The sequence below is a fragment of the Anser cygnoides genome, chromosome 1, assembly GCF_040182565.1.
Source record: "Anser cygnoides isolate HZ-2024a breed goose chromosome 1, Taihu_goose_T2T_genome, whole genome shotgun sequence".
NCBI classification, from domain to species: domain Eukaryota; kingdom Metazoa; phylum Chordata; class Aves; order Anseriformes; family Anatidae; genus Anser; species Anser cygnoides.
Window position 1 is genome coordinate 146784180 of NC_089873.1, and position 24070 is coordinate 146808249.

The 24070-nt window shown below is 41.4% G+C and overlaps 1 protein-coding gene and 1 long non-coding RNA gene across 11 annotated transcripts; one reads left to right on the top strand and one right to left on the bottom strand.

Moving 5' to 3' along the window:
• The first annotated feature begins 1405 nt into the window (after positions 1-1405).
• LOC136789702 (LIM and senescent cell antigen-like-containing domain protein 1) lies at positions 1406-21428 on the top strand. 4 transcript variants are annotated; one of them, XM_066990502.1, is made up of 10 exons: positions 1406-1747; positions 9447-9513; positions 12169-12289; positions 13137-13286; positions 14338-14488; positions 15234-15326; positions 16754-16802; positions 19015-19090; positions 19344-19535; positions 19920-21428. In XM_066990502.1, the coding sequence occupies exons 2-9, from the start codon at positions 9483-9485 to the stop codon at positions 19489-19491; spliced, it is 819 nt and encodes a 272-aa protein (XP_066846603.1). In that variant the 5' UTR covers positions 1406-1747; positions 9447-9482; the 3' UTR covers positions 19492-19535; positions 19920-21428. The 4 variants fall into 4 exon arrangements, with proteins under 4 accessions (XP_066846603.1, XP_066846602.1, XP_066846600.1 ...); XM_066990501.1 differs by lacking the exon at positions 1406-1747 and adding an exon at positions 8213-8382; XM_066990499.1 differs by lacking the exon at positions 1406-1747 and having other exon boundaries at positions 9281-9513.
• Positions 5390-23978, bottom strand: LOC125184518 (uncharacterized). Of its 7 annotated transcripts, none has more exons than XR_010828625.1 (4): positions 21912-23978; positions 18497-18592; positions 13114-13298; positions 5390-5631 (listed from the first exon to the last, which is right to left on the bottom strand). It is a non-coding gene; the product is annotated as an uncharacterized lncRNA (long non-coding RNA). The 7 variants fall into 7 exon arrangements; XR_010828627.1 differs by lacking the exon at positions 5390-5631 and adding an exon at positions 5807-6587; XR_010828628.1 differs by lacking the exon at positions 5390-5631 and adding an exon at positions 7006-7135.
• Positions 23979-24070: the final 92 nt, after the last annotated feature.

Here is a 24070-nt window from a genome sequence, read left to right on the forward strand (position 1 = left end):
AGAAATGTAAAGTACATATCAGACACCTTTGCTGGGACTGTAGCCCTGCCTGATGGCCTGAGCTACTTCTTGTCCCTGCCTGGGTACACTCAAACAGGTTTTGGAAAAGAGCTGAGCAGGAATAGCAGAGCTATTTAGGAACCCACTAAGCTCGGAAGAGGCAGAACTTGCTGGAAGGTTGTGCTGACTCATCAGTCCTTGGATTGTGGAGCTTGTAGAAGAGGAGGGTCTCATTGTGCTTTGTGGGTTTTTGTTTTGGTTTGGTTTGTTTTTTTCATGGCTGGACATGCAATGGATGGCTTTCTCTGAGAGCCTTGCGGCCAAGAACAGAGATTTACCTCACCACGGGTTGGACGAGCATGTCTGGGCTTTATAAGGAAGAGACTTACGAAGCAAGAGGAGGAAGCTGAGATGACCCTCAAAGAAATGGCCTAAATAGGTGCCACATAACAGATAAACTCTGTGGCCATGGCAGGCTCTGGGCAGAGGGTACAGGCTGCTGGGAAGCAGTGCAGCAGGTCACAGAGAGGAGAAACAGTGCCTGGTTGGAGGTACGTCACTCCACTCCCCTTGCAGGCAGAAGAGAAGTGCAAGGCAGAAAACAGAGCTGGCTAAAACTAAGATAACTCTAAGAAGATTAAAAATATTTTCTTGTAATTAATGGATAATTCATGGCTATCGGGATTATAAGAAAGAAGAAGAATAGCTTACAGCTGTAAATTCAAGTATTTACTATTTTGGCATTTAAGAACTTACCATAATTGCAGCAATGAGAGGCTGAATGCTCTCCTTGGATTAAACTTGCCTGGATTCAGATGATACTGCAAACACTCCTTCAGTTCATATGGACCTTTATTGGAAAACTTGGATCATAGACGCTTACTGTTTTGGATGTTGCATCCACATCTTATGCCTTCATACATTTTATTACTAAACATGGAAAAAGCATAATTCTCACTATATTTCATTTCTATCACATCTGACAGCTGCCTAGTTTGTGTTTATGTGCATGGTATTTGTGGCCAAGTATTTTAACATGGAAATTCCTTTTCAAAGCCAGCATGGATACTTTTCCTCTGCTTCATCCCCTTATTTTTGAAGGAGTGACTGTGATGGTGAGGTAACATGATGATGATGAGTTATGTTAAAATAGCCTAGTTAAAATGATGCCCTTTCATCTTCTCGACAGTAATTTCTTTAAAGCTCTATGTACCTCTAAGACACACCTAGTATCAAAAGCACTGCAGTATAAAGCCATTAGATTTTACAAAGAATTAAACTGATGATTCTATATATCAGTACAGTAAAATGCATCCTGTCAGAAAACAAACAAGCTAACGAAATGGTGATTCTGAGATCTGTGTTTATTACAGACTTGACAGTTATCAAATAATCCAAACATGAAAAGAAAAAAAAAAAAAAAACGGACCAGATGGGACCTCAAAAAAGTTATCTAATCTACCCTTCTGTTTCATGCTAAAACAAAATCATTCTCTGCCACACCAACAAAGGTGTATCTAACCAGGTCTCAGGAACCTCCAGTGATAGAGATTCCAGTTTGCCCTCAGCCATTTATTCCACTAGTTTCCCATTCTTGGTTTGAGGCAGCTTCTCTTCATCTCTAATCCACATCTCTCTTCCTTCACTTGAAGCTGCTGCTGTTCGTCTTATCCACTACAAAGAACACATTATTTCCTTCTGCTCTGCAGTAGTCCCCGAGGTATTTGAGTCTGGGATCACATATCAGGTTGGTCACATTTTATGGAAAACAGTCCTAAGACTGGATAATCTTGCATCATTAAGCCAAGATTTCTAGAGTACTGGTTGTTATTGCTTCTACCTAGATTTTATCCATCTTGTCCCCATTTTTCTTGAGATGAATGTCTAAAACCGAACACAGTGTTTAATGAAGGCCTTGGCCATCCTGGATGAAGCATTTCATAGGAGGGTTTATAAGGTCTTATTTACACATCCCAGGACAAGGTTGTAATGAGAATAAAGAGCCTGCAGTAAGGTAGGGATCTAGAAACTGGAAATTCTCATCTGTTAAGCTACTAGATGTTTGAGGCTGGTGAGCTCTTTGACTTGTTCTTCTCCCTCCTTCCCTGAAATTGTGGTAGCATTTCTACCAAGATGTGAGAAAATAACTTGCATTTATTTGTAAGAAATACATCAGTTTTGCAGTGCTGCTATTTATGCACCAGCAAATACATTCCTTCTGTGCCTAACAACTGCTCTGGCTTTTTTATCTTCTGGAGTAAACTCTACCAAATTTGTTGTTTGCCAATGATGCCATAGCAACATGTTCCCATTCTCCGCGTGCTCCTTGCTTTGCCAGGTTGGTGAAGGGGATGTTGAGACTGACATGGTAAGAGTGTTTTCATCTGGAGAACAAAAGCAATCTGCACCCTTAGGAAGCTGTCATCGTACCTCCTGCAGACTGCTGAGCCATGCCAGCTCAAAGCTTTTCACTGTGGTGCTGGATGAAAGCAGTGACTCCAACATCATGAGCTGCTATTTTGAGTTGGATGCTCAAGTTACTAAAAAAGATTTTTTTCTGGCAGAACATCTTTGCAATATTTCCACTACAAAAACCTGCTTTCATCCTCAAATTCTAATGTCTCGTTTTGAGGACTGAATGTATTACGGGCAAACACACTTGCCTGGCCAAGAGAGAATCCAGTTGTGAGGGCTGGCAAAAACAGTTCTGCTTTAAACAGAGCAAAGAAACCACTCTCCTTTATCCATTGGCCTCTCTAAGTACTGTGCATGCCACCTGATGGCCAACCCTGAGCTCAAAGTACTGCAGGAAGCCCTCATATACAACTTCTATTTCAGAAAGAAAAAGAAAAAGAAAAAAAAAGAAAAAGAAAAAGAAAAAGAAAAAGAAAAAGAAAAAGAAAAAGAAAAAGAAAAAGAAAAAGAAAAAGAAAAAGAAAAAGAAAAAGAAAAAGAAAAAGAAAAAGAAAAAGAAAAAGAAAAAGAAAGAAGAAGAAAAAGAAGAAAAAGAAGAAAAAGAAGAAGAAAAAGAAGAAGAAAAAGAAGAAGAAAAAGAAAAAAAAAAGAAAAAGAAAAAGAAAAAGAAAAAGAAAAAGAAAAGAAAGAAAAAGAAAAAGAAAAGGAAAAGGAAAAGGAAAAGGAAAAGGAAAAGGAAAAGGAAAAGGAAAAGAGGAAAAGAGGAAAAGAGGAAAGGAAGAGGAAAGGAAGAGGAAAGGAAGAGGGGAGGGGGAGGGGAGGGGGAGGGGAGGGGAGGGGAGGGGAGGGGAGGGGAGGGGAGGGGAGGGGAGGGGAGGGGAGGGGAGGGGAGGGGAGGGGAGGGGAGGGGAGGGGAGGGGAGGGGAGGGGAGGGGAGGGGAGGGGAGGGGAGGGGAGAGGAGAGGGGAGGAGAGGGGAGAGGAGAGGAGAGGAGAGGAGAGGAGAGGAGAGGAGAGGAGAGGAGAGGAGAGGAGAGGAGAGGAGAGGAGAGGAGAGGAGAGGAGAGGAGAGGAGAGGAGAGGAGAGGAGAGGAGAGGAGAGAGAGGAGAGGAGAGGAGAGGAGAGGAGAGGAGAGGAGAGGAGAGGAGAGGAGAGGAGAGGAGAGGAGAAGAGAGAGGAGAGAAGAGAAGAGAAGAGAAGAGAAGAGAAGAGAAGAGAAGAGAAGAGAAGAGAAGAGAAGAGAAGAGAAGAGAAGAGAAGAGAAGAGAAGAGAAGAGAAGAGAAGAGAAGAGAAGAGAAGAGAAGAGAAGAGAAGAGAAGAGAAGAGAAGAGAAGAGAAGGAAAGAAAAGGAAAGAAAAGGAAAGAAAAGGAAAGAAAAGGAAAGAAAAGGAAAGAAAAGAGAAGGAGAAAAGAAAAAAGAAAAGAATAGAGTGGAGTGGAGTGGAGTGGAGTAGAGTAGAATTAGAGTAGAGTAGAACAGAACAGAATAGAACAGGACAGAATAGTTCAGTTGGAAGGCACCTTCAGAGATCTTCTAGTCCAACTGCCCAACCACTTCAGAGCTAACCAAAGTTAAAGCACGTTATTTGAGGGCACTGTCTCCCCTGGTGCAGCTTTATGCTGTTCCCATGCATTCAGTTACAAGTTGATAGCGATTACTCCTGAAGGTATGGCTCCTCTGTATTTTGAAGACCAATAACAGAAGAAACGTATGCAAAGCTTTAATTTGATACAAATCCTAAAATTTTCCTGTTATCAAAACAATGTGACCCCTACTCAATGGAAAGGTAAGGCATTCAGAGAGAGAAATCTCTGACTTGCTGCAGATGGTGAAGCTTTAAAGGACCTCATTTTACAGGTTCCAGGGATAACAAGCCCTGAAGAGAAAAGAGGTTGACGAAGAAAATACTTGGTTTTAGCTTTTTATGTGCATTGCATTAAAAATGGATTGGAGTGTCTTTCAGGTGTATTGTTGCTTGAGTTCACTCCCAGAGAAAACAATTGCTGGAGTCAAGCATCTGCTTTGAAAGGAGTCTTCACAAACAGGTCAAAGCTTTGCTTACGCCATCACATGAACAAGCCAGAGCTAACTGGATGCTTTTGGAGAAATACAGAGGAAAAAAAGACTGCCTGCCCAGTCTGTCAGCTATTCACAGTCATAGCTGTTGGAATGGGATGACATTGTTTTGAGTTTATCCTAAATAGAAAGCTAGCACATATGCAAAGCCGGCTTTACTGCGTTGAATTCATCTGAAACAGAGGAAGGCTACACTTCGGCTGGATCAGCTCATATTAAACTACCTTATACTTGTGACACCTCCTTCAGTACCTTCTGGAGGACCTTGAGGTGTTGCTTGGAGTTAGTTATTAGGGTGATCTCCTTTCCTGAACAAGACAGATTGGGAGACCTGTCTCACAAATCAGCCTGATATATTTTACTTAGTTACATTCTAGGTTGAAAGCATGTGTGTGCTGCTTTTGCAGTGCAAGCTGGAAAAAAATTTATGTCCAGCAAAATAATGCCTCCACACCTGGTGTATAACCTACAAAGGGACAAACATTTATAGCACTGGTGTGGAAAGTGTGGGGAAGCAGAAAGCGAGCACAGATAGGGTACAAAAAGACCAGCAGCCCGAATGGGACATGACACTAACGTTGGCAGCTCTGGTGCTCCCAGGCCCTATGAGGCTCAGGAGGAGCTGGCGTTGCTGCAGGCACACAGCTCAGCATCCAGGCACCAGGAGGAGGCTAGAGGCAAGGCACTAGGGCGTGCAGTAATCCCACAGCCCTAGAGCCAAGAAAGGTAAATCAAATGGCTTTTTGAAGCACCAAGGGAAAACAAAACAAAATAAACAAATAAAAAACAACAAACCACATTGTTTATTCCTTAAAGCCTAAAATGTTGCACAAATTGGAAACAGGATAGAAAAGATTTTGCAGAATTACACTTTTTTTCACTCTTTTTTTTTTTTTTTTCCCTTCCTTTTCTTTTCAAAACAGCCTTCTCTAGCTATTTATTTTGCTTGCTGTAAAGCTGGGAGGGATGTCAGCGGTGACCTTGCTTTAAATTCTTCTTTACCTAAATAAACATGCTTGTAGGATGCAGGACTCAGCTCCCTTTTTATGAAGAGATCCCTTGACCACCCTGAAATCTTTGTTGCTGCTGCTGGATTACCATGTCTTCTCACTTCCTCATATCTTATCTACCCTGCAGACTACAAATCACACAGATTTTTACCAACTGGAAATATTGTTTTGCAGCTCTATAGACATCTAACAGCAAGAGCTATGAGACCTTGCAAACCAGCTTATGGTTATCTGAAGGCCAGAGGCATACAGCATAAAATATTTTATGGTGGAGGGTTTCAGCTAAGAAAAGTTACCTTTTGCCACAGCTACTGTAGGGATAAAATTATGATTGGGATTAAGAGAATATCCGAAGACTTCTGTGTGGCTTGAACTTCAGGCCACTGTTCTGCCTCTAGTCCTCCTAGTGTCTACCACAAGATCTTGCAGTTCCTCTCCATACCAGCAAGCCTGCCTGCTGCTGTTGAAGAGATGATGGTTCAGATGATGGCTCAGAAATCTCACCCAGCCTTCCTCTATAGCGGCCTGTACTTGGCATCTTCTGAAGAAAGTGAAGGTCCATATTGTGCCAGCCCTTGCGCCTTTGGGGCTGTTTCAGCTTGGAAATCTTCGGCAGGGCCCTCTCCTCTGTCTCTGCACCCTTTAGGGTGTCCACACTTGTCCTGTGTTGCCAGCATAGCTCTCACCTAGCACTTGAGAGGTCAGTGAGATGATGGCAGTGGAAACCCTGCCATGGTTCCTGGTGGTGCTCCTTAGGGAGAAGGAGGGACAAGGGCAGAGCTTGCTCTTCTTTCACATGAGTTGGTGTAGCACTTAGGCGTGCAAGTCGGGAATGTAATGGGTGACAGCATTTTGGGGGAGAGGGAGGAACAGGAACAGCCCGAAGCAGGTAGAGGGTGGGCTTAGGTTTGCCAGTGCTCCGGAGATGGCTGACAGTGCTCTGAGATGATCTGTATCACCGTGAGGAAACAGTGACTGGAGAAGAAGGGCAGAAAGGTTATCTTCTTCCGACTGGTTTAATGCACCCTTGAACAAGATGCATGTGGAGGTGTGGCCAGGCAACGTGTTTTTCTGAGCAGGTTCCCTGTGGGTAAATGCAGGCATTGTTGGTAGACCTGCATCACTTCGTGTTTGTTCTGTGTCCCGTTTAGCTAAGCCAGTGTTTCTTGGAAATGATTTCGGGAAGTCAAATATTCTCCCCCTGCCTATCACGAGCGTTGCAGAGTTCCCCCAGTTAGTCATTAAGCTGCTTATCACATCTGCACTCAAACGCTGCCATGTGATAAGCTTTCGTGCTGGGTGCTCCACCGTGGTGGGGTGGAACTGGTCGGGCTGCACTGGAAGAAATGCAGGTGTAGGTAGGTCTGCTGCGCTGCAGGACGCGTCTGCAGTCTGCGTTCCCTACAGCCGCTGCCACGCAGTTTTGTAACCCAGCAGAGCGTGCGGTCCTGTACTTACAGCAGAACAGCCTGCTTGCATGGGCAGCTTTGGTGGCACCGTGCCCAGAGGGACAGGTTGTCCCTCTTCGCCTTGTAATTACTCAATGGCTTTTTCTCAAGACCGTGTTATTCCTGGGTTCAGCAATTGTCCTTCCCTAGAGGTCTGTCCCACCGGGGACCGCGGGCACTTCACCTTCAGACAGCAGAAGTCAGGAGAGATGAAGCCTACCTGGAGTGCAGCTGTTTGTTTAAAGCCCTTTTGGGGCAGTAAGAGCCTCTTTCTATGCCCTTCCAGAAAAAGGCCAGCCTGCTCTGTGCTGAGGGGCGGGGAGATGAAAGGGTTTAGAGAGGTGCAGACCACGGGGGAAGAAATACAGCAAAATCCTAATGAAGGACTCCCAAGAGTACTCCTATAATTGGGGAATCTGTATTGCTTTGTTATTGTAATTATCACTGAAATAGAAAGATGCATGACTTTTGCTTTATGAGGCCTAAATGAGAGGAGAGTTCCTTTTAGTTTTTGTTTATTTTTTTAAGTAGTTTCTAACTACCTATAGCGAGATAAAAGGAAAGTGCAGCTGCAGTGAGCTTCTCAGATTTATTTCTATTCCATTTGCACCTGGAGTGTGTTCTTAAATTGGGCTCTACCAAAAACTACCTTAGAGGAAGTGTCTTTAAAGAAGCAGGTTTTAGGCATGTCTTCCCATGTCCTAGGTTAGTAAAGATGCGGAGATCAGCTGGAGATAATGTTGTGGTGAAATGTTCTGAAATGAAACGCAGAGCTATGCAACTAACCCATGGACCTCCACCAGTTCAATGACCCTGCTTTTAAAATACATGCTGTGGGACTTGTTACGGAAGCTTAAGGCTTTCTCTAGGGGGGGAGCTGCTGGGTCATCCACAAATGCAGCACAAACGAGCCAAGAAGGTTGAAAATACAAACAACACGGAATAGTAACCAACCTGCCCAACACAAACCTGTTTGGTCTGCCCAGATCAACATGTGGTGGCTCTGAAATCCAAGCAGACCCGTGCATCTTCCATTGTACCAACTGTTTACACAAAGCTGGAAGCTTTCTGCTTTTCTTCAGTTTAAAAAGGATTATATTTGGCAGGAAGCAAGCACAATTCTGAACTAACCAATAATTTCCATTAATTTTCATTAGTCAGTCCCCTGTCTCTCAATTTAAAAACAACTACAACAACAACAAACTCCAATTAGAAGTTCATCTGTTTTAGAGTATTACATTGAAAAAAGCCTCGATAAATTGCTAGGATAGACTTCTGGAAGAGTCTGTATATATCTCATATGTCTTTCTGATCCTTGTAGGTGCAGTTCAGGTTGGGCACAGGAATTAAGTTTCTGCTCTCAAGTTTCCAGTGACTTCTAGACTATTTCATTAAATCACAACCCTGCCAATGGCTCTGTATATTGCACAAGTAATTACTATATCGTATTTGATCCTTGAAATTTCATAGTGTAAAAGGTTATTGCTGTATTTGCTATCCATGCACCAAAACTTAATTTGTGGGTAGCATTTTATGCTATTTGCTTTGTTTTGTGTTAGACTCAGTACAAAGAAGGAACTGGGGTTTTCCTGCTATCCCTCTTTCCAGTGTTTTAAACTGAGACATTGAAATCCAAACATACCTAATATTGTCTGTCTGGTTTTAACATGCTAGTTGGCATTTGTGTCTACTAATGATGTGCCTGAAGGTATCTAAACATTTCCCTTCACTTCAGGACATACTCGTCTACATGTTTTTACATATTTCTTGGTTAGGTTGCTAATGCAGTGCTGTAGAATTTTTTTTCCATAGTTTTTTTCTCTGTGAGCTTGAACTACAACTGAACTTCTTTAAGCTTTGAAAAAATTCAGCTCCAAATCCCTTTAGATCAGCTCCCAATTTCATCTAGTCAATTTAGAGAGTTTTGTTTCTTAAAATTCCCTCAAACAACCATTGTGAAGGAAAAGCATTATTTCTCTGTATGTTTGGCTGTACTGCTCCATAAATTGTGAGGATTTCTGTCCCTGGGGGTTCTTCCTCCCCCCAGACTTACTTCCTCCAGTGTGCTGGGCCATTCTTACAGGAAATGCAGAGTGGGGAAGGGATCAAATGGGTTCAGAGAAAATGCTTCCCCCCAGGAAAGGTTTTCGAAAGCTAATTTCCTGCCCAGAATCCTATCGGTTGCATCAGATTGTTGTCAGTCTGTCAAAATTCAGGCATCTGTTGTGAGGTAAAGGGGTGACAGAAAAATGCCACATGCTCTAAACAGTATTAAAGGATTAGTGTTTTATTAATGCCATGTGCTGACTAGTAGCTGACTTAAGGTGGGTGAATTTGGTGCCCGTTTCTCTAGCAGATGGTCAGGTTTGTTTTTTTGTGCAACTCCTCATCTTCTGCTACCCAGTTGCATCTGGAAACATCCTGGTATGTTACAGTATTTATGTCAAGGGCATGCTCCTAATCCCTCTAACTCTCGGCTTGTTTTCCATTTGCAGTTTGAAGGGAGGAAGTACTGTGAACATGATTTTCAAATGCTTTTCGCCCCTTGCTGCCATCAGTGTGGTAAGTTTTACGTTGAGGCAAAGTGCTTCCCACTGATCACAAATGGGAAGTCAGCGTATTGCTGGGGGAAGATGTGCAACCCTTCTGTATCTCCTCTGGGAGGTGGCCCCACACATCTGAACTTCCAGCATGAACTAGGCTTCAGAGAACCTGGGGAGCTGCTTTTCCTACAGGTCATCAATCAGTAGGTTTTTTAAAAAAGGTTTGCGTTATTTGAGTGAACAGCTAAGCTGTTGGTCCAGTGACCCAATGAACAGACCATTTCATGGTTATCTGTACCTACATGCATGTGCTTATATTCAGCCCTTCTCATGCAGCTGAAACCCTCCAGCGAGTCTGTCATCCCTTTTGACAGTTATAACCCATCCGTGTTGTCCTCCTCCATGGAAGCAGGGACAGTCTTCATCATCTACTCTTACCATCAGCTGATGAGTCAGCTGGTCCCCTTTCATATTTCTGAAACAAATTCCTTCAGCATCTGATGTCTAACCTGTGTAACGCTGAAGGCTGCCTTTTGTCAATTTGTCTGATGATGTAAATGCTTGCGTATCTGCTACGCTGTAATCAATTGCCAGGTTTTTTACCCTCTGTGTTCTCTGTGTGTGACACATTTGCTTGGGCAGGGCTGAGAAGTCATTACTGTACCATTGCTTGAGCTGGTCGGGAAGCTCTTGTTTTTCCGCGGTGCCTTGGCAAGCCGCTACAACTTCTGCTTATCTTAGTAAGGCCTTTCCCTTGTGCAGAGGGAGGGGCTGGGTGCTGGGAAAGGGGGAAGCAGATGTTCTGGAGCTTTGAATTTAAAGCTGCAGATTTGAACAAGGAGGGGAAAGGGAAGAGGAAGAAGGGGCTTAATGGTGATATCTGAGCAAACCTGAAGTATGCGGCAAACCAGAAAGTGTCTCACTTCATTCCGTCTGCAGGCAGGCCAGTCACTTCCCAAGCATGAGGACCTGTTGTATTCCTCCAGTCACTCTGCAGCCCCCTTCCTTTGTCCCCTTCCTGCTCCTCTGTGCCAGGGCTTCCCCGTCTGCATCCCTGCTTCTGGCCTGCAAAGGATTTTCGCAAACCCTCCTCTCTAACCTCTTCAAACAGAAAGTGCTGCTCTTCCTGCACGCCAGCATTGTTCACACACGGCTCCTCTCTGTTAGCACTGTTACTCGCCTTTGGTGGGCTGGGCAGAGGAGGCTTTACCTCTTCAGCACCCAGGAGCCTTTTGCAGGATACCAGAAGCTGTTCTGGTCCCAGGCAGAGGGGTATGGAGGAGCTACACCATGTATCTCCAGGGTTTCTCCTGCCCAGCTCCACATCTAAAACAGCTTCAGCTGCTCCTACCCTGGCTCCTCATAGCACCGGCTCTGTTAAAAGCTCATCAGTTTTACGGACTGACTTGTTCTGACAGATGGGTTAAAAGTAAGTGACTTTGCTGGAGGGTGTGACTGGCTGGCTGGGCTGCCTCCCAGGTCACTCTGCTCTCTTACCTACAGCGCCTTATGGGTCCTAACTGAAACTGGGCTTTTCCAGTGTTTGGATTTACTAAGGGTGGCCAAAATCAACAGGGCTGTTGTCAGCAGTGATGCCTCAAGCTTTCCTGACGTTTTTAGAGTCCATCAGGTTTTATTCTTGAAAAGCTATGACTTCATGGGAATGCCACAGAGTTGCATGCTAGACTTCCTTTCATCCACATCTGTTATCTGATGGATCGCTCCTCTTTGACAGCTGTTTGATTTGTAGGCTCTTTGGAGCCACGATTCAGCCTTCCTCAGCACCAGGAAGCTGAGCTCCCAGCACGTTTTAGGCAGAGTGCTCTGGGGCACTGCTCAGGGGCCTTGGCTACAACGTCCATGTAGGGAACAACTAAACACGTGTCCCGTGTGTGGTGGACATGGCTCCACTGCCTGTGCAGTGGAGTCACACAGTGCATGCACAACGGTAATTTTAACACTTTTTCAATGCCTTGCAGGACAGGACTCCTTGTGGTAGGTTAGAAGTTGTTGTGTGTGTTGGATTTACTGTTTAGTAAGTGCATTCTACCACTGCATCTTTGCACTTTGACTTCATAGTTGTTGTTGTTTTTTTTTTTTTCTTTTCTGTTTTTTCCAGTAGGTCCAACGCCACCCAAGCTCAGTTCGGTTGTGCTTAGAGTATAGAGCCCCTTCAAGGCTAGATTACAGACCTAGTGGAGTAGAAGCCACTACTGTGTAAATGACAATTTAAAATTGTCCTCTTCTATAAGAGGAGAAAGGCAAAGATGATAAGGAGACAAGAATGCCATATTATATAAAGAACTCAGTATATTTTGCAAGAGTTTGAGATCAGATGAGAAAAAAAACAGATAAAGGACTGGAAAAGGATAATTGCAGAGAGAAGGTGGAAAAAGGCTTATATATAAAGAACAGAAGGTTGTCCATCAGCAAGGACATCTGCTTCTGACCCACAGCACAAAAAAAAAAAAAAAGCAAACAAAAACAACCCAAATTACAGAGTTTAGAACCAGAACTGCAACACTGAAATTATTAATATATTCTACCAGATTTGGGGGGAGGTGGGCAGTATATGAGGAGAGGATGATGATGCAATTGTAGTGATTCACTTGTGGGTTTCTTTTAACTTTGTCTAGCGTGGTATTGTAAATTCTTGTCATTGTGTTTCTTACAGGTGAGTTCATTATTGGTCGTGTTATTAAGGCTATCAACAATAGTTGGCATCCAGAATGCTTCTGCTGTGACATCTGCCAACAAGTATTGGCAGATATTGGATTTGTCAAGAATGCTGGGAGGTAGGTCTTCATCCTTCTGTTACTGCTCATGAATAAAATGAAATGAGAGGTGGGACTTAGAAGTTATGGCCCTTAAAACTTTCCAGTTGAGATGGAGTAACTGAAGTGGCTTTTATGAGAAAAAGGTCTAAGGGTGCATCACAAAATTAAGAATGAATAGCTTAAAATATGCACATAAAATCTTAACCATTTATCTACCTCAACACCAGATTACTTGTCAACACCAGGTCTCATCTGTACCCGGTGACATTTCAGGATTGGTAGGGTACATTCTGATCAGAGAGACAACATTCAGATGTAGAAGTATTGTATTTTTTTAAATCAATTTTTGTTTTTCCAACATTGGCTTCCAATTTGGGTCCAGTTCAGCACCTTATTCATTAATAAATGTTTTCAGCTCATCGGGATCCTTCACTTTTTTACCAGCTGTGATCACAAGGATGTTTTGCAAGTGGATTATATGGCCATGGACTTCATAAGTTTAATATGACATACATGGTTGTTTTTATAGAATTAGGACCTGTGTGGCCATCCAGCTTCCAAGCTAAATTTTTAAGAGTTTGAGAGTAAAATATTCAGCAGTGAGAATCTGTAGTGAACATTGTTTTCTGTGTTTTGACACAGCTTAAATTCAAACAAGTTGAAGAAATGATAGTTCTGTGGTGATTGGAAATACAGTGATAGCCCTCCTTCTTCTGCACTTGGTTTACCTACCAAAGAAATTGTTTTAAAGACTTTTTCTTCCAAAAAAGGCTGATTGAAATGAAGTTCTAATAGATGTTTGATTTATATTTTTCACGGTACTAACTGGTGCTGGTACTTACCTATGTTTTTTATGTTGTTTCAGACATCTCTGCCGTCCTTGCCATAACAGGGAAAAGGCCAGAGGCTTGGGAAAGTACATTTGCCAGAAGTGTCATGCCATTATTGACGAACAGCCTCTCATATTCAAAAATGATCCTTATCACCCTGATCACTTCAACTGTGCAAACTGCGGGTAACTTGAGTTCTGCAAAGGAAGACAAGAAAATGCTGTTTTTATTTGCTTCTTCCGTTTACATTTTAAAGTGAAATCCAGTACTGTTAAACAGTCAAAAGGGAGAGCTTTGGGTTGCATTGTAGCCAGATGTGTGTCTGGTTATCGCTTTTGGGACGGTGGAGTTAGATATTTAGTTCAAACAACAGCTGATATGTTAGGCAGTAATGAAAGATTGTAATCTGCAGCATTTTCTTAGGAAATACGAAGTCTGGGCACAGGTAAATGGTTTTGTAGCAGCAAAATGATTGATAGCTTCTTTTTCTGCAACAAAGGGTAGGAAAGTGATCCTCCTTAGCTGCTTGAGTTACTATCTTGCCCATGTTATTTCTTTTTAGCTGAGTTGCATGAAAAATTTTGTTCTTTCCTTTTAAAGACATTTTCTTAGAAGCTTTCCCTTACCTCATTTTATCAGCTTCTGCAACTGTAGTCTACATAGCTTCATGTTTCTACATCCTCCCCAGATGCACAGATCAGGGGACATTGTAGGATATAGCACACATTATTAGTTGTTTATTTTTGGTACAAAGGAAGCTATCGTTTCAGTGCTGTAGCAAAGGCTGATTTGAAAATCAACCTGTAGTATTGCGTCAGTGCCAGTGTCAGCTCATATTTTTCTTTCTCTGATGTTTTATACCACAGGGAAAATGTAAAGAATTGCATTTTCCTTTCAGTTTATGTAAAGCTAAAATAAACAGGTGATAAGAGGACCAGAATAGAAGCCAAGCATGACTACAGCTTTCAAACACGTTTGAAAACAGCTCAGTAGCTATTTTCAGAGAGACTTAATGCATTGTACTTAGCAGGGTTTTCTCAGTTTACTATGGAATCAGTCTTGTTTCAAAAAAAAAAAAAAATGAATTGCCATATTTGATGCTGCTAGATCCATTATTGTAGTATAAATCCAATTTCTAAAACAAATGCTAAAAATTAGATTATCTCCAGAAACTCTCAAGAGTTGAAATCATTCAGTTCCTTTATTCATGCTCTCAATTAATTAACTTTTGAACAGGAAGGAGCTTACTGCTGATGCTCGTGAGTTGAAGGGAGAATTATATTGTTTACCCTGCCATGACAAAATGGGTGTCCCCATCTGTGGAGCATGTAGAAGACCAATTGAAGGACGAGTGGTGAATGCTATGGGCAAACAGTGGCATGTGGAGGTAAACAATAGCTGATACATTGTCTTTCACAAATGTAAATATTAACATACCTGGAATATTGCTGATCAGTCTACATGAAAGGATTAGAAAAGTATGCAGGAATAATGAGTATATACATTCTCCTAATCCTATTTTCAACCTTCTCATGTCTGGTCTTTCACTGTGAAATGAGAGTAATTTCCAACCTTGCAGAGACCTTTGACTGTGAAGCTAAAATCATTAATCAGAGGAAGCACTGCCAGGCCCTTATAGAAGAAAATTTCACAAAGTGAAGAGCGGGATATATGGAAAGGCAGTAAAGTTCTGTGATAACTGTAATATTACTGGGCACCATAATATTCTTAAGTCTTTCACAGTTAACCTGCTACAGGTAAAGCACTTCATGGGAGGGTTTCATATTTCAAGGGCATGTACAAGACTTAGTTCCATATCTTCGTTTTAAATTAGGAAGATAAGTGGTCTATTCCTTTTGTTTAGAAAATCTCCTCCAGCAAGAGCTTTCTTCACAAGAGTGTAATGATGGTGCTTATTATTTAATCTCTCTTCATTCTGTTCGTTGATAACACATCACTTTGCTTCCTTTTTTTGTAACTTTTGGATTGAAATGTTGAAGACAAGTTTTAATTCTCCTTTTCAAGAGAATCAGTGGCTCAGTAGACGTGACATTCACATTGTTTGATTTGCTTTCCAGAAAAAATACAGTTACTTCCAAGTAATCCAAAAATGTATATAATTTTCTTCATAGCATTTTGTTTGTGCGAAATGTGAAAAGCCATTCCTGGGTCATCGTCATTATGAGAGAAAAGGCTTGGCATATTGTGAAACCCACTACAATCAGGTAAGGTTGCATATTTTTAGAAATTGTGTTGTTAAACTCATGTATTGATTTTATTAAAGGAGATGGAAGACCATAGATATTCTTCTGATTTCTCATAATCACCTGTGGTTATAAAGCTAATTAGCAGATGTTCTGTTGCAGTTAATTTATATCGGTTTCTCTAATTATAAATCTGGCATTGAAAAACATAACTGCAGGGATTTCACAAAGACTAGATGGGCTAATCAGTATCGAGTTGTTCTTCAAGCTTAGTGGCGCTTATGTAGAGCTGTTTCAAGCTTTTGCATATCTGCGAGATGAGAGCAGCTAATAACACCGAATCTTTCCCAAGAAATATAAGAAGATTTGCCATTCAGGAGCTGTGGTTTGACACGAAGCCTTTGTGAGTAGCGTGTTTTTTTTCTGCTACTCTAAGATGATCCTATGTTAGGATACACAGCATCACCCAGCTCATTCGTTCAGCTGCCTAAGACTACAAAGACTTAATTTGTCAGAGGACACCACCTAGTGACCACTTGCATTTAAATAAGAGCTATATACAGTTCCCTGCAGACGCCCTTAATTGTGCAGTGCAGCACTGTAAGGTATAAACCATTATTATTTGGAAGCCAACCACAAGGTGTCACGTACACACCTTTGCTTGGCTGAAGTAGGCATTATCTCTGGGAGTTGTAAGGCATCTGCTAATTACAGATGGATTCTTAATTTGTCAGCGATGAAGGGCAGATGATTGAAATGTTGCTGGCACACTTGTAGGCAATAAATGCCGTGACATTAGTAGAAATAGCTGCATCCATGACAGGGCAAGAACGTACACCAGGCAAGAGTTGTATGTTGAAGGAATGTCATTCGCTACATCAGCTCCTACAGTTAGAAAAAAAATACATGAAATTTTGGGCATACAAAACCATTCATAGATAGTTACATTGTGGACAGATGTTAAGTATGGAAATGGAATGAAGGATTTCTGGCCTTTTATTTATTGATTGATTGATTTTAAGAAAAATAAATTAAGCATAGCATTTCCTTACAGCTTTTGCCAGAAAAAGTAGCATGTTGTTCTAGTCTTGCTTTTAAGTCCAAATGTTAAATTGGATGATTACTAAAGATCTGTATGTGACTTTGCTGTATTTTAAATGTTCAGGATTAGAGAAATAGTAAAACAAAACAACACAACATTTTTAGAGTGTCAAGCAGATGTAAACAGATGTTTTCATCTTCAACATTACAGAGACTTTTTCTGATAAGATGATGCAAAACTTAATTGGAAAACAAAAGCAGACCTGCTAATTTTCTCTTTTTTTTTACTGAAATAAACAGTAAAGCTACTGTGCCCATCAGCCAAAATAGAGTGTTTTGTTATTTTGAGAAGCTACTCTTGATAAAATCATTCAATTAAAAATTCATTACTTCTCCTTCCTCTTCAGCTGTTCGGTGATGTTTGTTTCCATTGCAATCGTGTGATTGAAGGAGATGGTAAGCACTTTTCTGACTGTTTTCTTAACGTTACATTTTGATGGAAGTTCTTTCTTAACAGCAGAAGTAAGGCCGTTGTTGAATCCCTGGCTGTTCTCATTAAACCAAAACAGGCCATTATCTTGATCAGAAATTAGGATAGATCTGATTAGTCAGAGGCCAAATAGTAGGAAGACCTTGTAGTGAATGTTTTGTGATAGTGGAAGATCACCCAGCGTCTAAAGAGAGCTGTGGTCAGCTGGAAACCCTTTAGTAACAAGGAAAGGCCAGGGATGCTGGGAGATGCACTGGTGGCTTCCTGCCCCACCTACCTTAAAAATGAACACATGCAACTGTGAGAATGACTACATTGGCATCTTCTCAAATGAATTTAGGGATCATGATCCGGATTTGAAAAAGAATTTAGATATTTAAAGATTTAGGTGGGCTTTCTAATGGTTTTTTTTAAGTGCCTAACTTTCATTATTTCAATCCACTTCCTGGAGGTATTTGCCTATCTATCTCAGGCACCTGTCTTTTGAAAATCTAGGCTGATGATAATTTCACAAAACCAGGAAGGAATTGTAAAGATCTGTCCTGTGAAGGCATAAGCGGAAATGAGTGCTTTAATTTTGGGGGGCAGGGGGAGGGATTATTTTGGATGCTTTTTGGCATTTTATCATAGCTGGTTGTCCAAAGGCAAATCATTCTACCTGCAATAATGCCACATTACTTTGTTCCTGGTTACACCTGCCTGAAGTAAACACTGTAATACCAATGTTAGCCTCACCTAAACCAAAGCTATTAGCAAAGTGGGCGGAAGCCTCTAGCTTTTAAAAGGAGCCATAAGGTAGTTCATAGTCATGTAAATATAGGGTGAGACCCACATTCTGGGAATGTGCTTTCCCCACATTTTTGGGACTGGACTGTACCTGCAGAACAACAATCCAGAAGGCTTTGGAGGAAGCTGTATCTTCCCCTTCGCTGAAATCCTGAATGAAGAGAACTGGGGCTTGAAGCGAATGAATAACTCAGCCTTGCCTGATCACCACATCTCTGTGTGTTTCTTACGTTACATCGTGTAATCTGACTCCCATATTGTATGTGTCAGCCACTGAACTGAACAGATTGAAATGTCGTCATTTCTTTATTTTCATGGTGTGTCTTCAATTATTCTACATTTCTTCTTTCACTCCTGCACAGAAATTTGACACTGCTGTCACAAATGATGAGTATCCAGTACTTTATTTTCTCTCTCTCTGGTGAAACAGACATCTGTGGCAACAGTTTTTCAAGAGAGTGTCTATGACTGTATTGGAGAGGTTGCTTATAAGCGAAGACTTTCATCTGCTTAGTATTATTTTGGCAAGCGGGTGAATAACTGTATGCTTCTGTGGATGTGCTTGGCCCAATAGTGTAGGAAAAAAAAGTTTTGCATGACAATGTGCTGGTTCTGTTTGCTGCTGACAAAATGTTGCATTTTAGGAGAAAAGCATTGCATTGCCCTGGATCCTCTACATTTGGTTAAAAAGAGAAGCAAGTTTTGGCAAGGAACATTGGGAAGGTATACTGTGAAAGAGAGGAGGAACAGAAAAGAGAGATAAAGAACAAAGAGAAAAAGCTTTCTCTCCAAAACAAAGAGTAAAAATATATTCATGTTTATCATGATAAAGTGATTTATCTCGTTAGTCCATAACTTTTTTTCACTTTGGTACCTCTGATTTACCAGCAGTGTCCTGATTCCTAGCTTCAAGTTAGTTTCTTCAGCCAGGCAAGTGCTATAGTTGATGGCACTGCGGTCTGAGCAGGGTCTGGGGAATGAAACAGAATAAAAACATAAACACCCTTTTGCTGGATTGCTTTTCAGCTGAAAAAGTCTCCTGGTCATGTTTGAAACATGGCCTCATAAAACAGTTGCCTGAGGTCAGCATGCTATGAGATGAGGTAGAAGCAAGCAACGCGAGTCAGAAATTTGTTAAAATGGTCTTGCTGGTGACCATAGCATTGTATGTACCCTCAGAGACAGCTTTATCAACACTTCATGGTCCCACTGCACAGCATTCACATGTACCTATGTGCCTTCCTAGTCTTGCCATGTTATTGTTATGGTCCTCAATACTTGATATAAGAATCAAATGATTGTTCTTCATGTCTCGTGAACATTACAGCTTTTTCTTTATATGTATATTTTTTGTAATGCTAATGATTTCCTTTTTCTTTTCACTTGCTCTAGTTGTGTCTGCTCTGAATAAGGCATGGTGTGTGAACTGTTTCGCTTGTTCAACCTGCAACACTAAGTTAACACTCAAGTAAGTTTATTGATAGGTGTGATGCCTTCAAAATGGATCGGTGGTTATCTTTACAGTGGAAATGTTGCTGTAGTTTAACTGTTACGGTACAAAAACCATACAATCAGCACTGAGAAAATTGCGCCTGTTTCTTCCTCTTGCTCTATTTACTAATCTACATCTTTTTCAGCTGTCTGTTCAGTTCTTCCTTCAGTTAAGTCTTCTTAACTCTCCTCCTTTTCTGTCCCTTTATTTTTTCTGTTTAACTCTAAAGGGATAAGTTTGTCGAAATTGATCTAAAACCTGTCTGCAAACATTGTTATGAGAAAATGCCAGATGAATTTAAGCGACGCCTTGCCAAACGGGAACGTGAAGCGAAGGATAAAGAGAAGCAGAAAAAGAAAAAGCCAATCTGTCTGTAAACTTTTTTTCCTTCTCACCACCACCTCTGCTCCTTTCTTCTTTGGTTAGTGCTAAGGGTGCTTTTATTTAAAATTTTTGCATGCATTCATGGCAATCAAAACCAAAATATTTTTCACACAACTGCAAACTCAGAATAATGTTATTTCATTATCTTATGTTTAGTCTGCCTTGCTCTGCAATGAGATTTGAAAGGCCTTTTAAGTGACACAGCTAATAAATATGGACACTTGGGAGAAGACTGCATAACTCGCATGCAGTACTGTAATTACTGTCTACAATGTATATAACCTTGTGGCAGTAACTTCATAGACATGTATAAATTGGAGCTGTATTTTTTTGTCTGTGCACATATGCTATGATACTTACTTTTTTCAATATCCTTGCCATTAAAAATGGGACTTTTTTTTTCTTTGCCTTGTCATTTTAGGAATAAATTTGTTGAATTTGATATGAAGCCTGTCTGCAAAAAGTGCTATGAAAAGTTTCCTCTAGAGCTGAAGAAAAGACTGAAGAAACTAGCTGAAACTTTGGGAAGGAAGTGAAGACTTATCTGCTCTCCCTGTTCTTTATGAAAATGTTATACGTATTACTCGTGGGGGGGGGGGGGGGGACTTTGAGGCTGCAATCAGAGAACAGATTGTGATGCATGCCTTTCAATCAAATCGAGATATTTTGAAATTTTCCATTCTCTATACATGTACATGTATACTTATTTGTTGATAAATAGGCCACACTTACAGACTAAATTAAATATCAACTCACCTGAAAGGTTTCTGACCCTGATAATGCAGTTGAACTGGTACAAGTGCACCATTGTGCACAGTAATCTCTGTGGAATTTTAGATAGAAAATACTCTTGTGAATACCTGCAAAGACACACTTTGCAAATGTGTCCAACGTTACGGACACGTAGTGTCATTTATATTACTGAAAGTATCGATGTGCAAATTAAGCATGAGGATAAAACTTTAAGTGTCTAGGGCAAGAAACCAAACATACCTCACTTCGTGGAAAAAAAACATGCCTAGATTTCAGGTCAAATAGTCTCATTAAGGAGCCTGGTTTCAGATGATTTGAAAAGTATCGTGTTTCTAAATACAGTCACTGTACAAATGACCTGCTTCTGATAGTTTGTGCTTACATGATGAATCTTTGTACATCAGACTTAGCATGAAATATCTATATGAAGTCTATATTCCTACTGCAAGAAATGAGCATACTCAGAACTACTTGAATTTTGCTATATTCCATTCAGAGTAACACATTAACTTTTATATATGCTTTTGCATTGTATTTACTTTTTGTGCCTTATTCTGCTGGACCATACATAACAGTGTTCCATTAAATATATATATATAGTTTTATTTTTATTTCATATTTTTATGCAGAAACTATATACAAGGTATTTTCAAAAGATAACATACTTTGCCTTAATTATTCAGGATGCAAGAGGAATTTTGTTACAAATGTGAACACCTGAGGTTTAAATTTAGCTTCTTGGCTTCTTTAACTTCTACAACAGTAATGGAAATGCATATTTCAATTAACTGGCAATATTACTTTTACACTGTGAGTGTAAATATATGTGGTTTGATCCTGCTAGGATCTATTTCTTTAGTCATCCTCAAGAACTGAGCTCACAAGGCATCAGAATTCCTTATAACATACACCTGATTCTTTTATACCGTTGACTTCTATTCATGCACACCTGTTATATTTTTCCTTTTTCTATTGAAAATACAGTTACTTAGGAATTCTTGATGGTACTGTGTTATCAAGTACACGTGTTTTTTTTTTCTTTTTCACACTAGTGACTTACACGGATTTTGTGTAATTGCATCATAGCAAGCAAAATTTCCTTTCCTGTTTATGGAAAACTAGTTGCTTCAAAACATCTTTCCAGTGTCATCAATAAAGGCTATGTTATTAAAACTTGTATCACGTCTCTTAAATGAGTGTTTGAGATGGGTGGAAAAGCGGCGAGGCAGCCTTTCTTCCCTATGCTTCTACCTGTGACTATGTAAATACTTCCTTATCCTGATTTAAAGGAGACATACGCCTAACCTACGTATGCACTTTAGTTTTTAGGTTTAAGAAAGAAACTGCGGTTTGTTTCATAACGAACAACTTGGTTCTTCTGGCTGTTTTCTGAATCGGCACAGTCACTAGGTTTTCCTAAAGAAAATACCTTGTCTGAGTTTAAAATGCATACCTTCCTACCACATTTTTCTCTCCTGTTTTCAATGTAATGCGGCTTTCACCTCAAACCTACAGTTTAGTGCTAGGTAAGGTATTTTTTATTGTTATTATTGTATATATTTATTCAGTACAGTAACAGTTCAGTAGCTGAATGCAGTCCTTATTGTGTTCATGACAAGAAGTCCTCTCCCCCCCCAAAAAAAAAGTTTATATAACTAGCCTGATAACACCGTTGGGATTTTGGACTATGCAATGGATCCAGGAGACCACTCTCAGCAATACGTCCTTTAAATTGTAATTCAGTTCTTCTAGTTTTTTCACGCTCCACTGAGAGCATGCACAGCCCTACTGCTCAAAGAGTGGGGTGGAAACAGTCCCTGACCCCGAGAGGCATGGCCTGCCTTGCGTGGTTATATCCACCCAGCACACGGCAGCCTCGTTTGCGCCTCCTGCAGGCTCTGCGGTAACCCTGTGACCTGAAGTCAATGTTTTTTGCTGTTTCCAAGTTCTTGATCATGAAGACTGCGCTCTGGTGCAGTAGCACCAAGGTCGTGGCCTCTGTGTCATTAACACCAGTGTATGTGTTTCAGACCCCACTGTGTAGCACTAAGAGCATGCAAGGGTTCAGGGGTTCAAAGCCTGCTGCGTCACAGAAATATTTCTGAAGGATGGGGCCGCTAGAGGCCAGGTAGTCCAAACCTCTGCTCAAAGCAGGTCTAACTTAAAAGCTGCACCAACACCGAAAGTCTTACCCAGCCAAGTTTTGAGTATCTCCAAGGAAGATCTCACAAGCCTCTGTAGGCAGTATGTCACAGTGTTTAATCACCCTCCAGGTGTTTTTTTTTTTTTTCTTCTATTCTTATTATTGGAGCCCTCTCTCCAGTGGAGGGTTGCCCAAATTCACACTGCTCCCTTGGGAGCTGTCTTTGGAGTGAACTATCATTGAAATAATACCCATGGATTTTGTCATCAAGAGCATTATTAAAAGCAGTGCAAAACAGGGAGGGAGCTAGCAATTAGACAATTAACCTGGACAATTACAGGTCTAGTGCTGAAGCTTACTTCCTGGTCTGTCAGTATTATAAATATTTCACATAGCTGGACGTGCTTTCTTTAAAGAGGCTGAGTTTATTACTGTTTTTTTGAACCTTGACCCCTACTAGGTCTCTCAAAGGAGGCTGTGGGCCTGGGATTTAGGAACGGATGCCTCAGCTTTGCCCCCTTTTTACTGCATGGGATCAATCATGCATGAGCAAGAGAGATTCCTTTTGAAGCTCCTGCTTAGAATAACAGTAGGGAGCGCTTCAGAAAGCCCAATGGATGTAGCTGTAGGGGGAAGGAGCTGAGCCTAAAGCCTTTCTGCCTCCAGCAGTGGCAAATCCTGAGCTCAGTTCCTACCAAGGTATCAAGATGTGTAGTGAGCCAAGCTGAGTATGGTCTGGTTGCAAGGTTAGCACTAGAGCCGGTCAACTGCTGGCCTGTCTGGTGGGCTACCTTCCTGGTGTTGCAACCACTGGGGACAACGTGGTGCTAATTCCACAGAGATGCCGACCAGCGTCAAGGCACTCGACCTTGTCTGTATGAAGGCAATTTCACACGCCTCCCCATGATGAAAAGCAAAAATTTCCTCCAGTGACTCCCAAGCCAGCTCTCGGATTCTCCTCTGCACCAGCGCTAAGACTTCTAATCCTCAGCCTGGCAGGTGTTGACAAACTGCTTGTAACCCCAGTCATTTAAAAAGCAGAGGGAAAAAAAAAACACACTAATTCTTCTTATGGAATTAGAGCCAATGTGTAAAGAAATCACCATTAATAGAGCAAATAATAAAAGAGAGGGTTAGCTCTGGTTAACTAGGGTTAGGGTGTTAGGTGGCTGCTGCTGATCTCCTTACAGAAACAAGGTGGATACTTTATTTTTCCTGCAAAGATGGTAGGAGTTGTGGAGATGTCGGTAGTGCTTAGGTGTAGCAGGAAACTTGTGTATGTCAATGGGTTGCTAGAGACTGAGAAGGGGATGAATTTTTAATGAAGAGATATTCACAGAGGTATCACACGACTCAGGGACAGCCCAGTGGCCACATTTTGACCAAAGTGACTGGAACTTGCAGAAAAGTGAGCTGGGCACCTCCAGCAAGCGGGCTCCTGCTGGGAATTAAGCCATGGGGCAACTGCCTTACGGCTTAAAAAAAAATAATAATAAAAATAGTTTAAACCTCCTGTCTCAAGCTTTGCAGCCTGCTCATCTTAACAGCTGCTCCCAGCTGATTTCTGAAGGGCCATTTCCAAACTCATTTCCTAACGCCCCGTCACGGAACCCCAACGACCGCCCCCAACGGCCGGCCGCCAGCCCCGCGCATGCGCTGCAGGCGGGGTGGCCCCA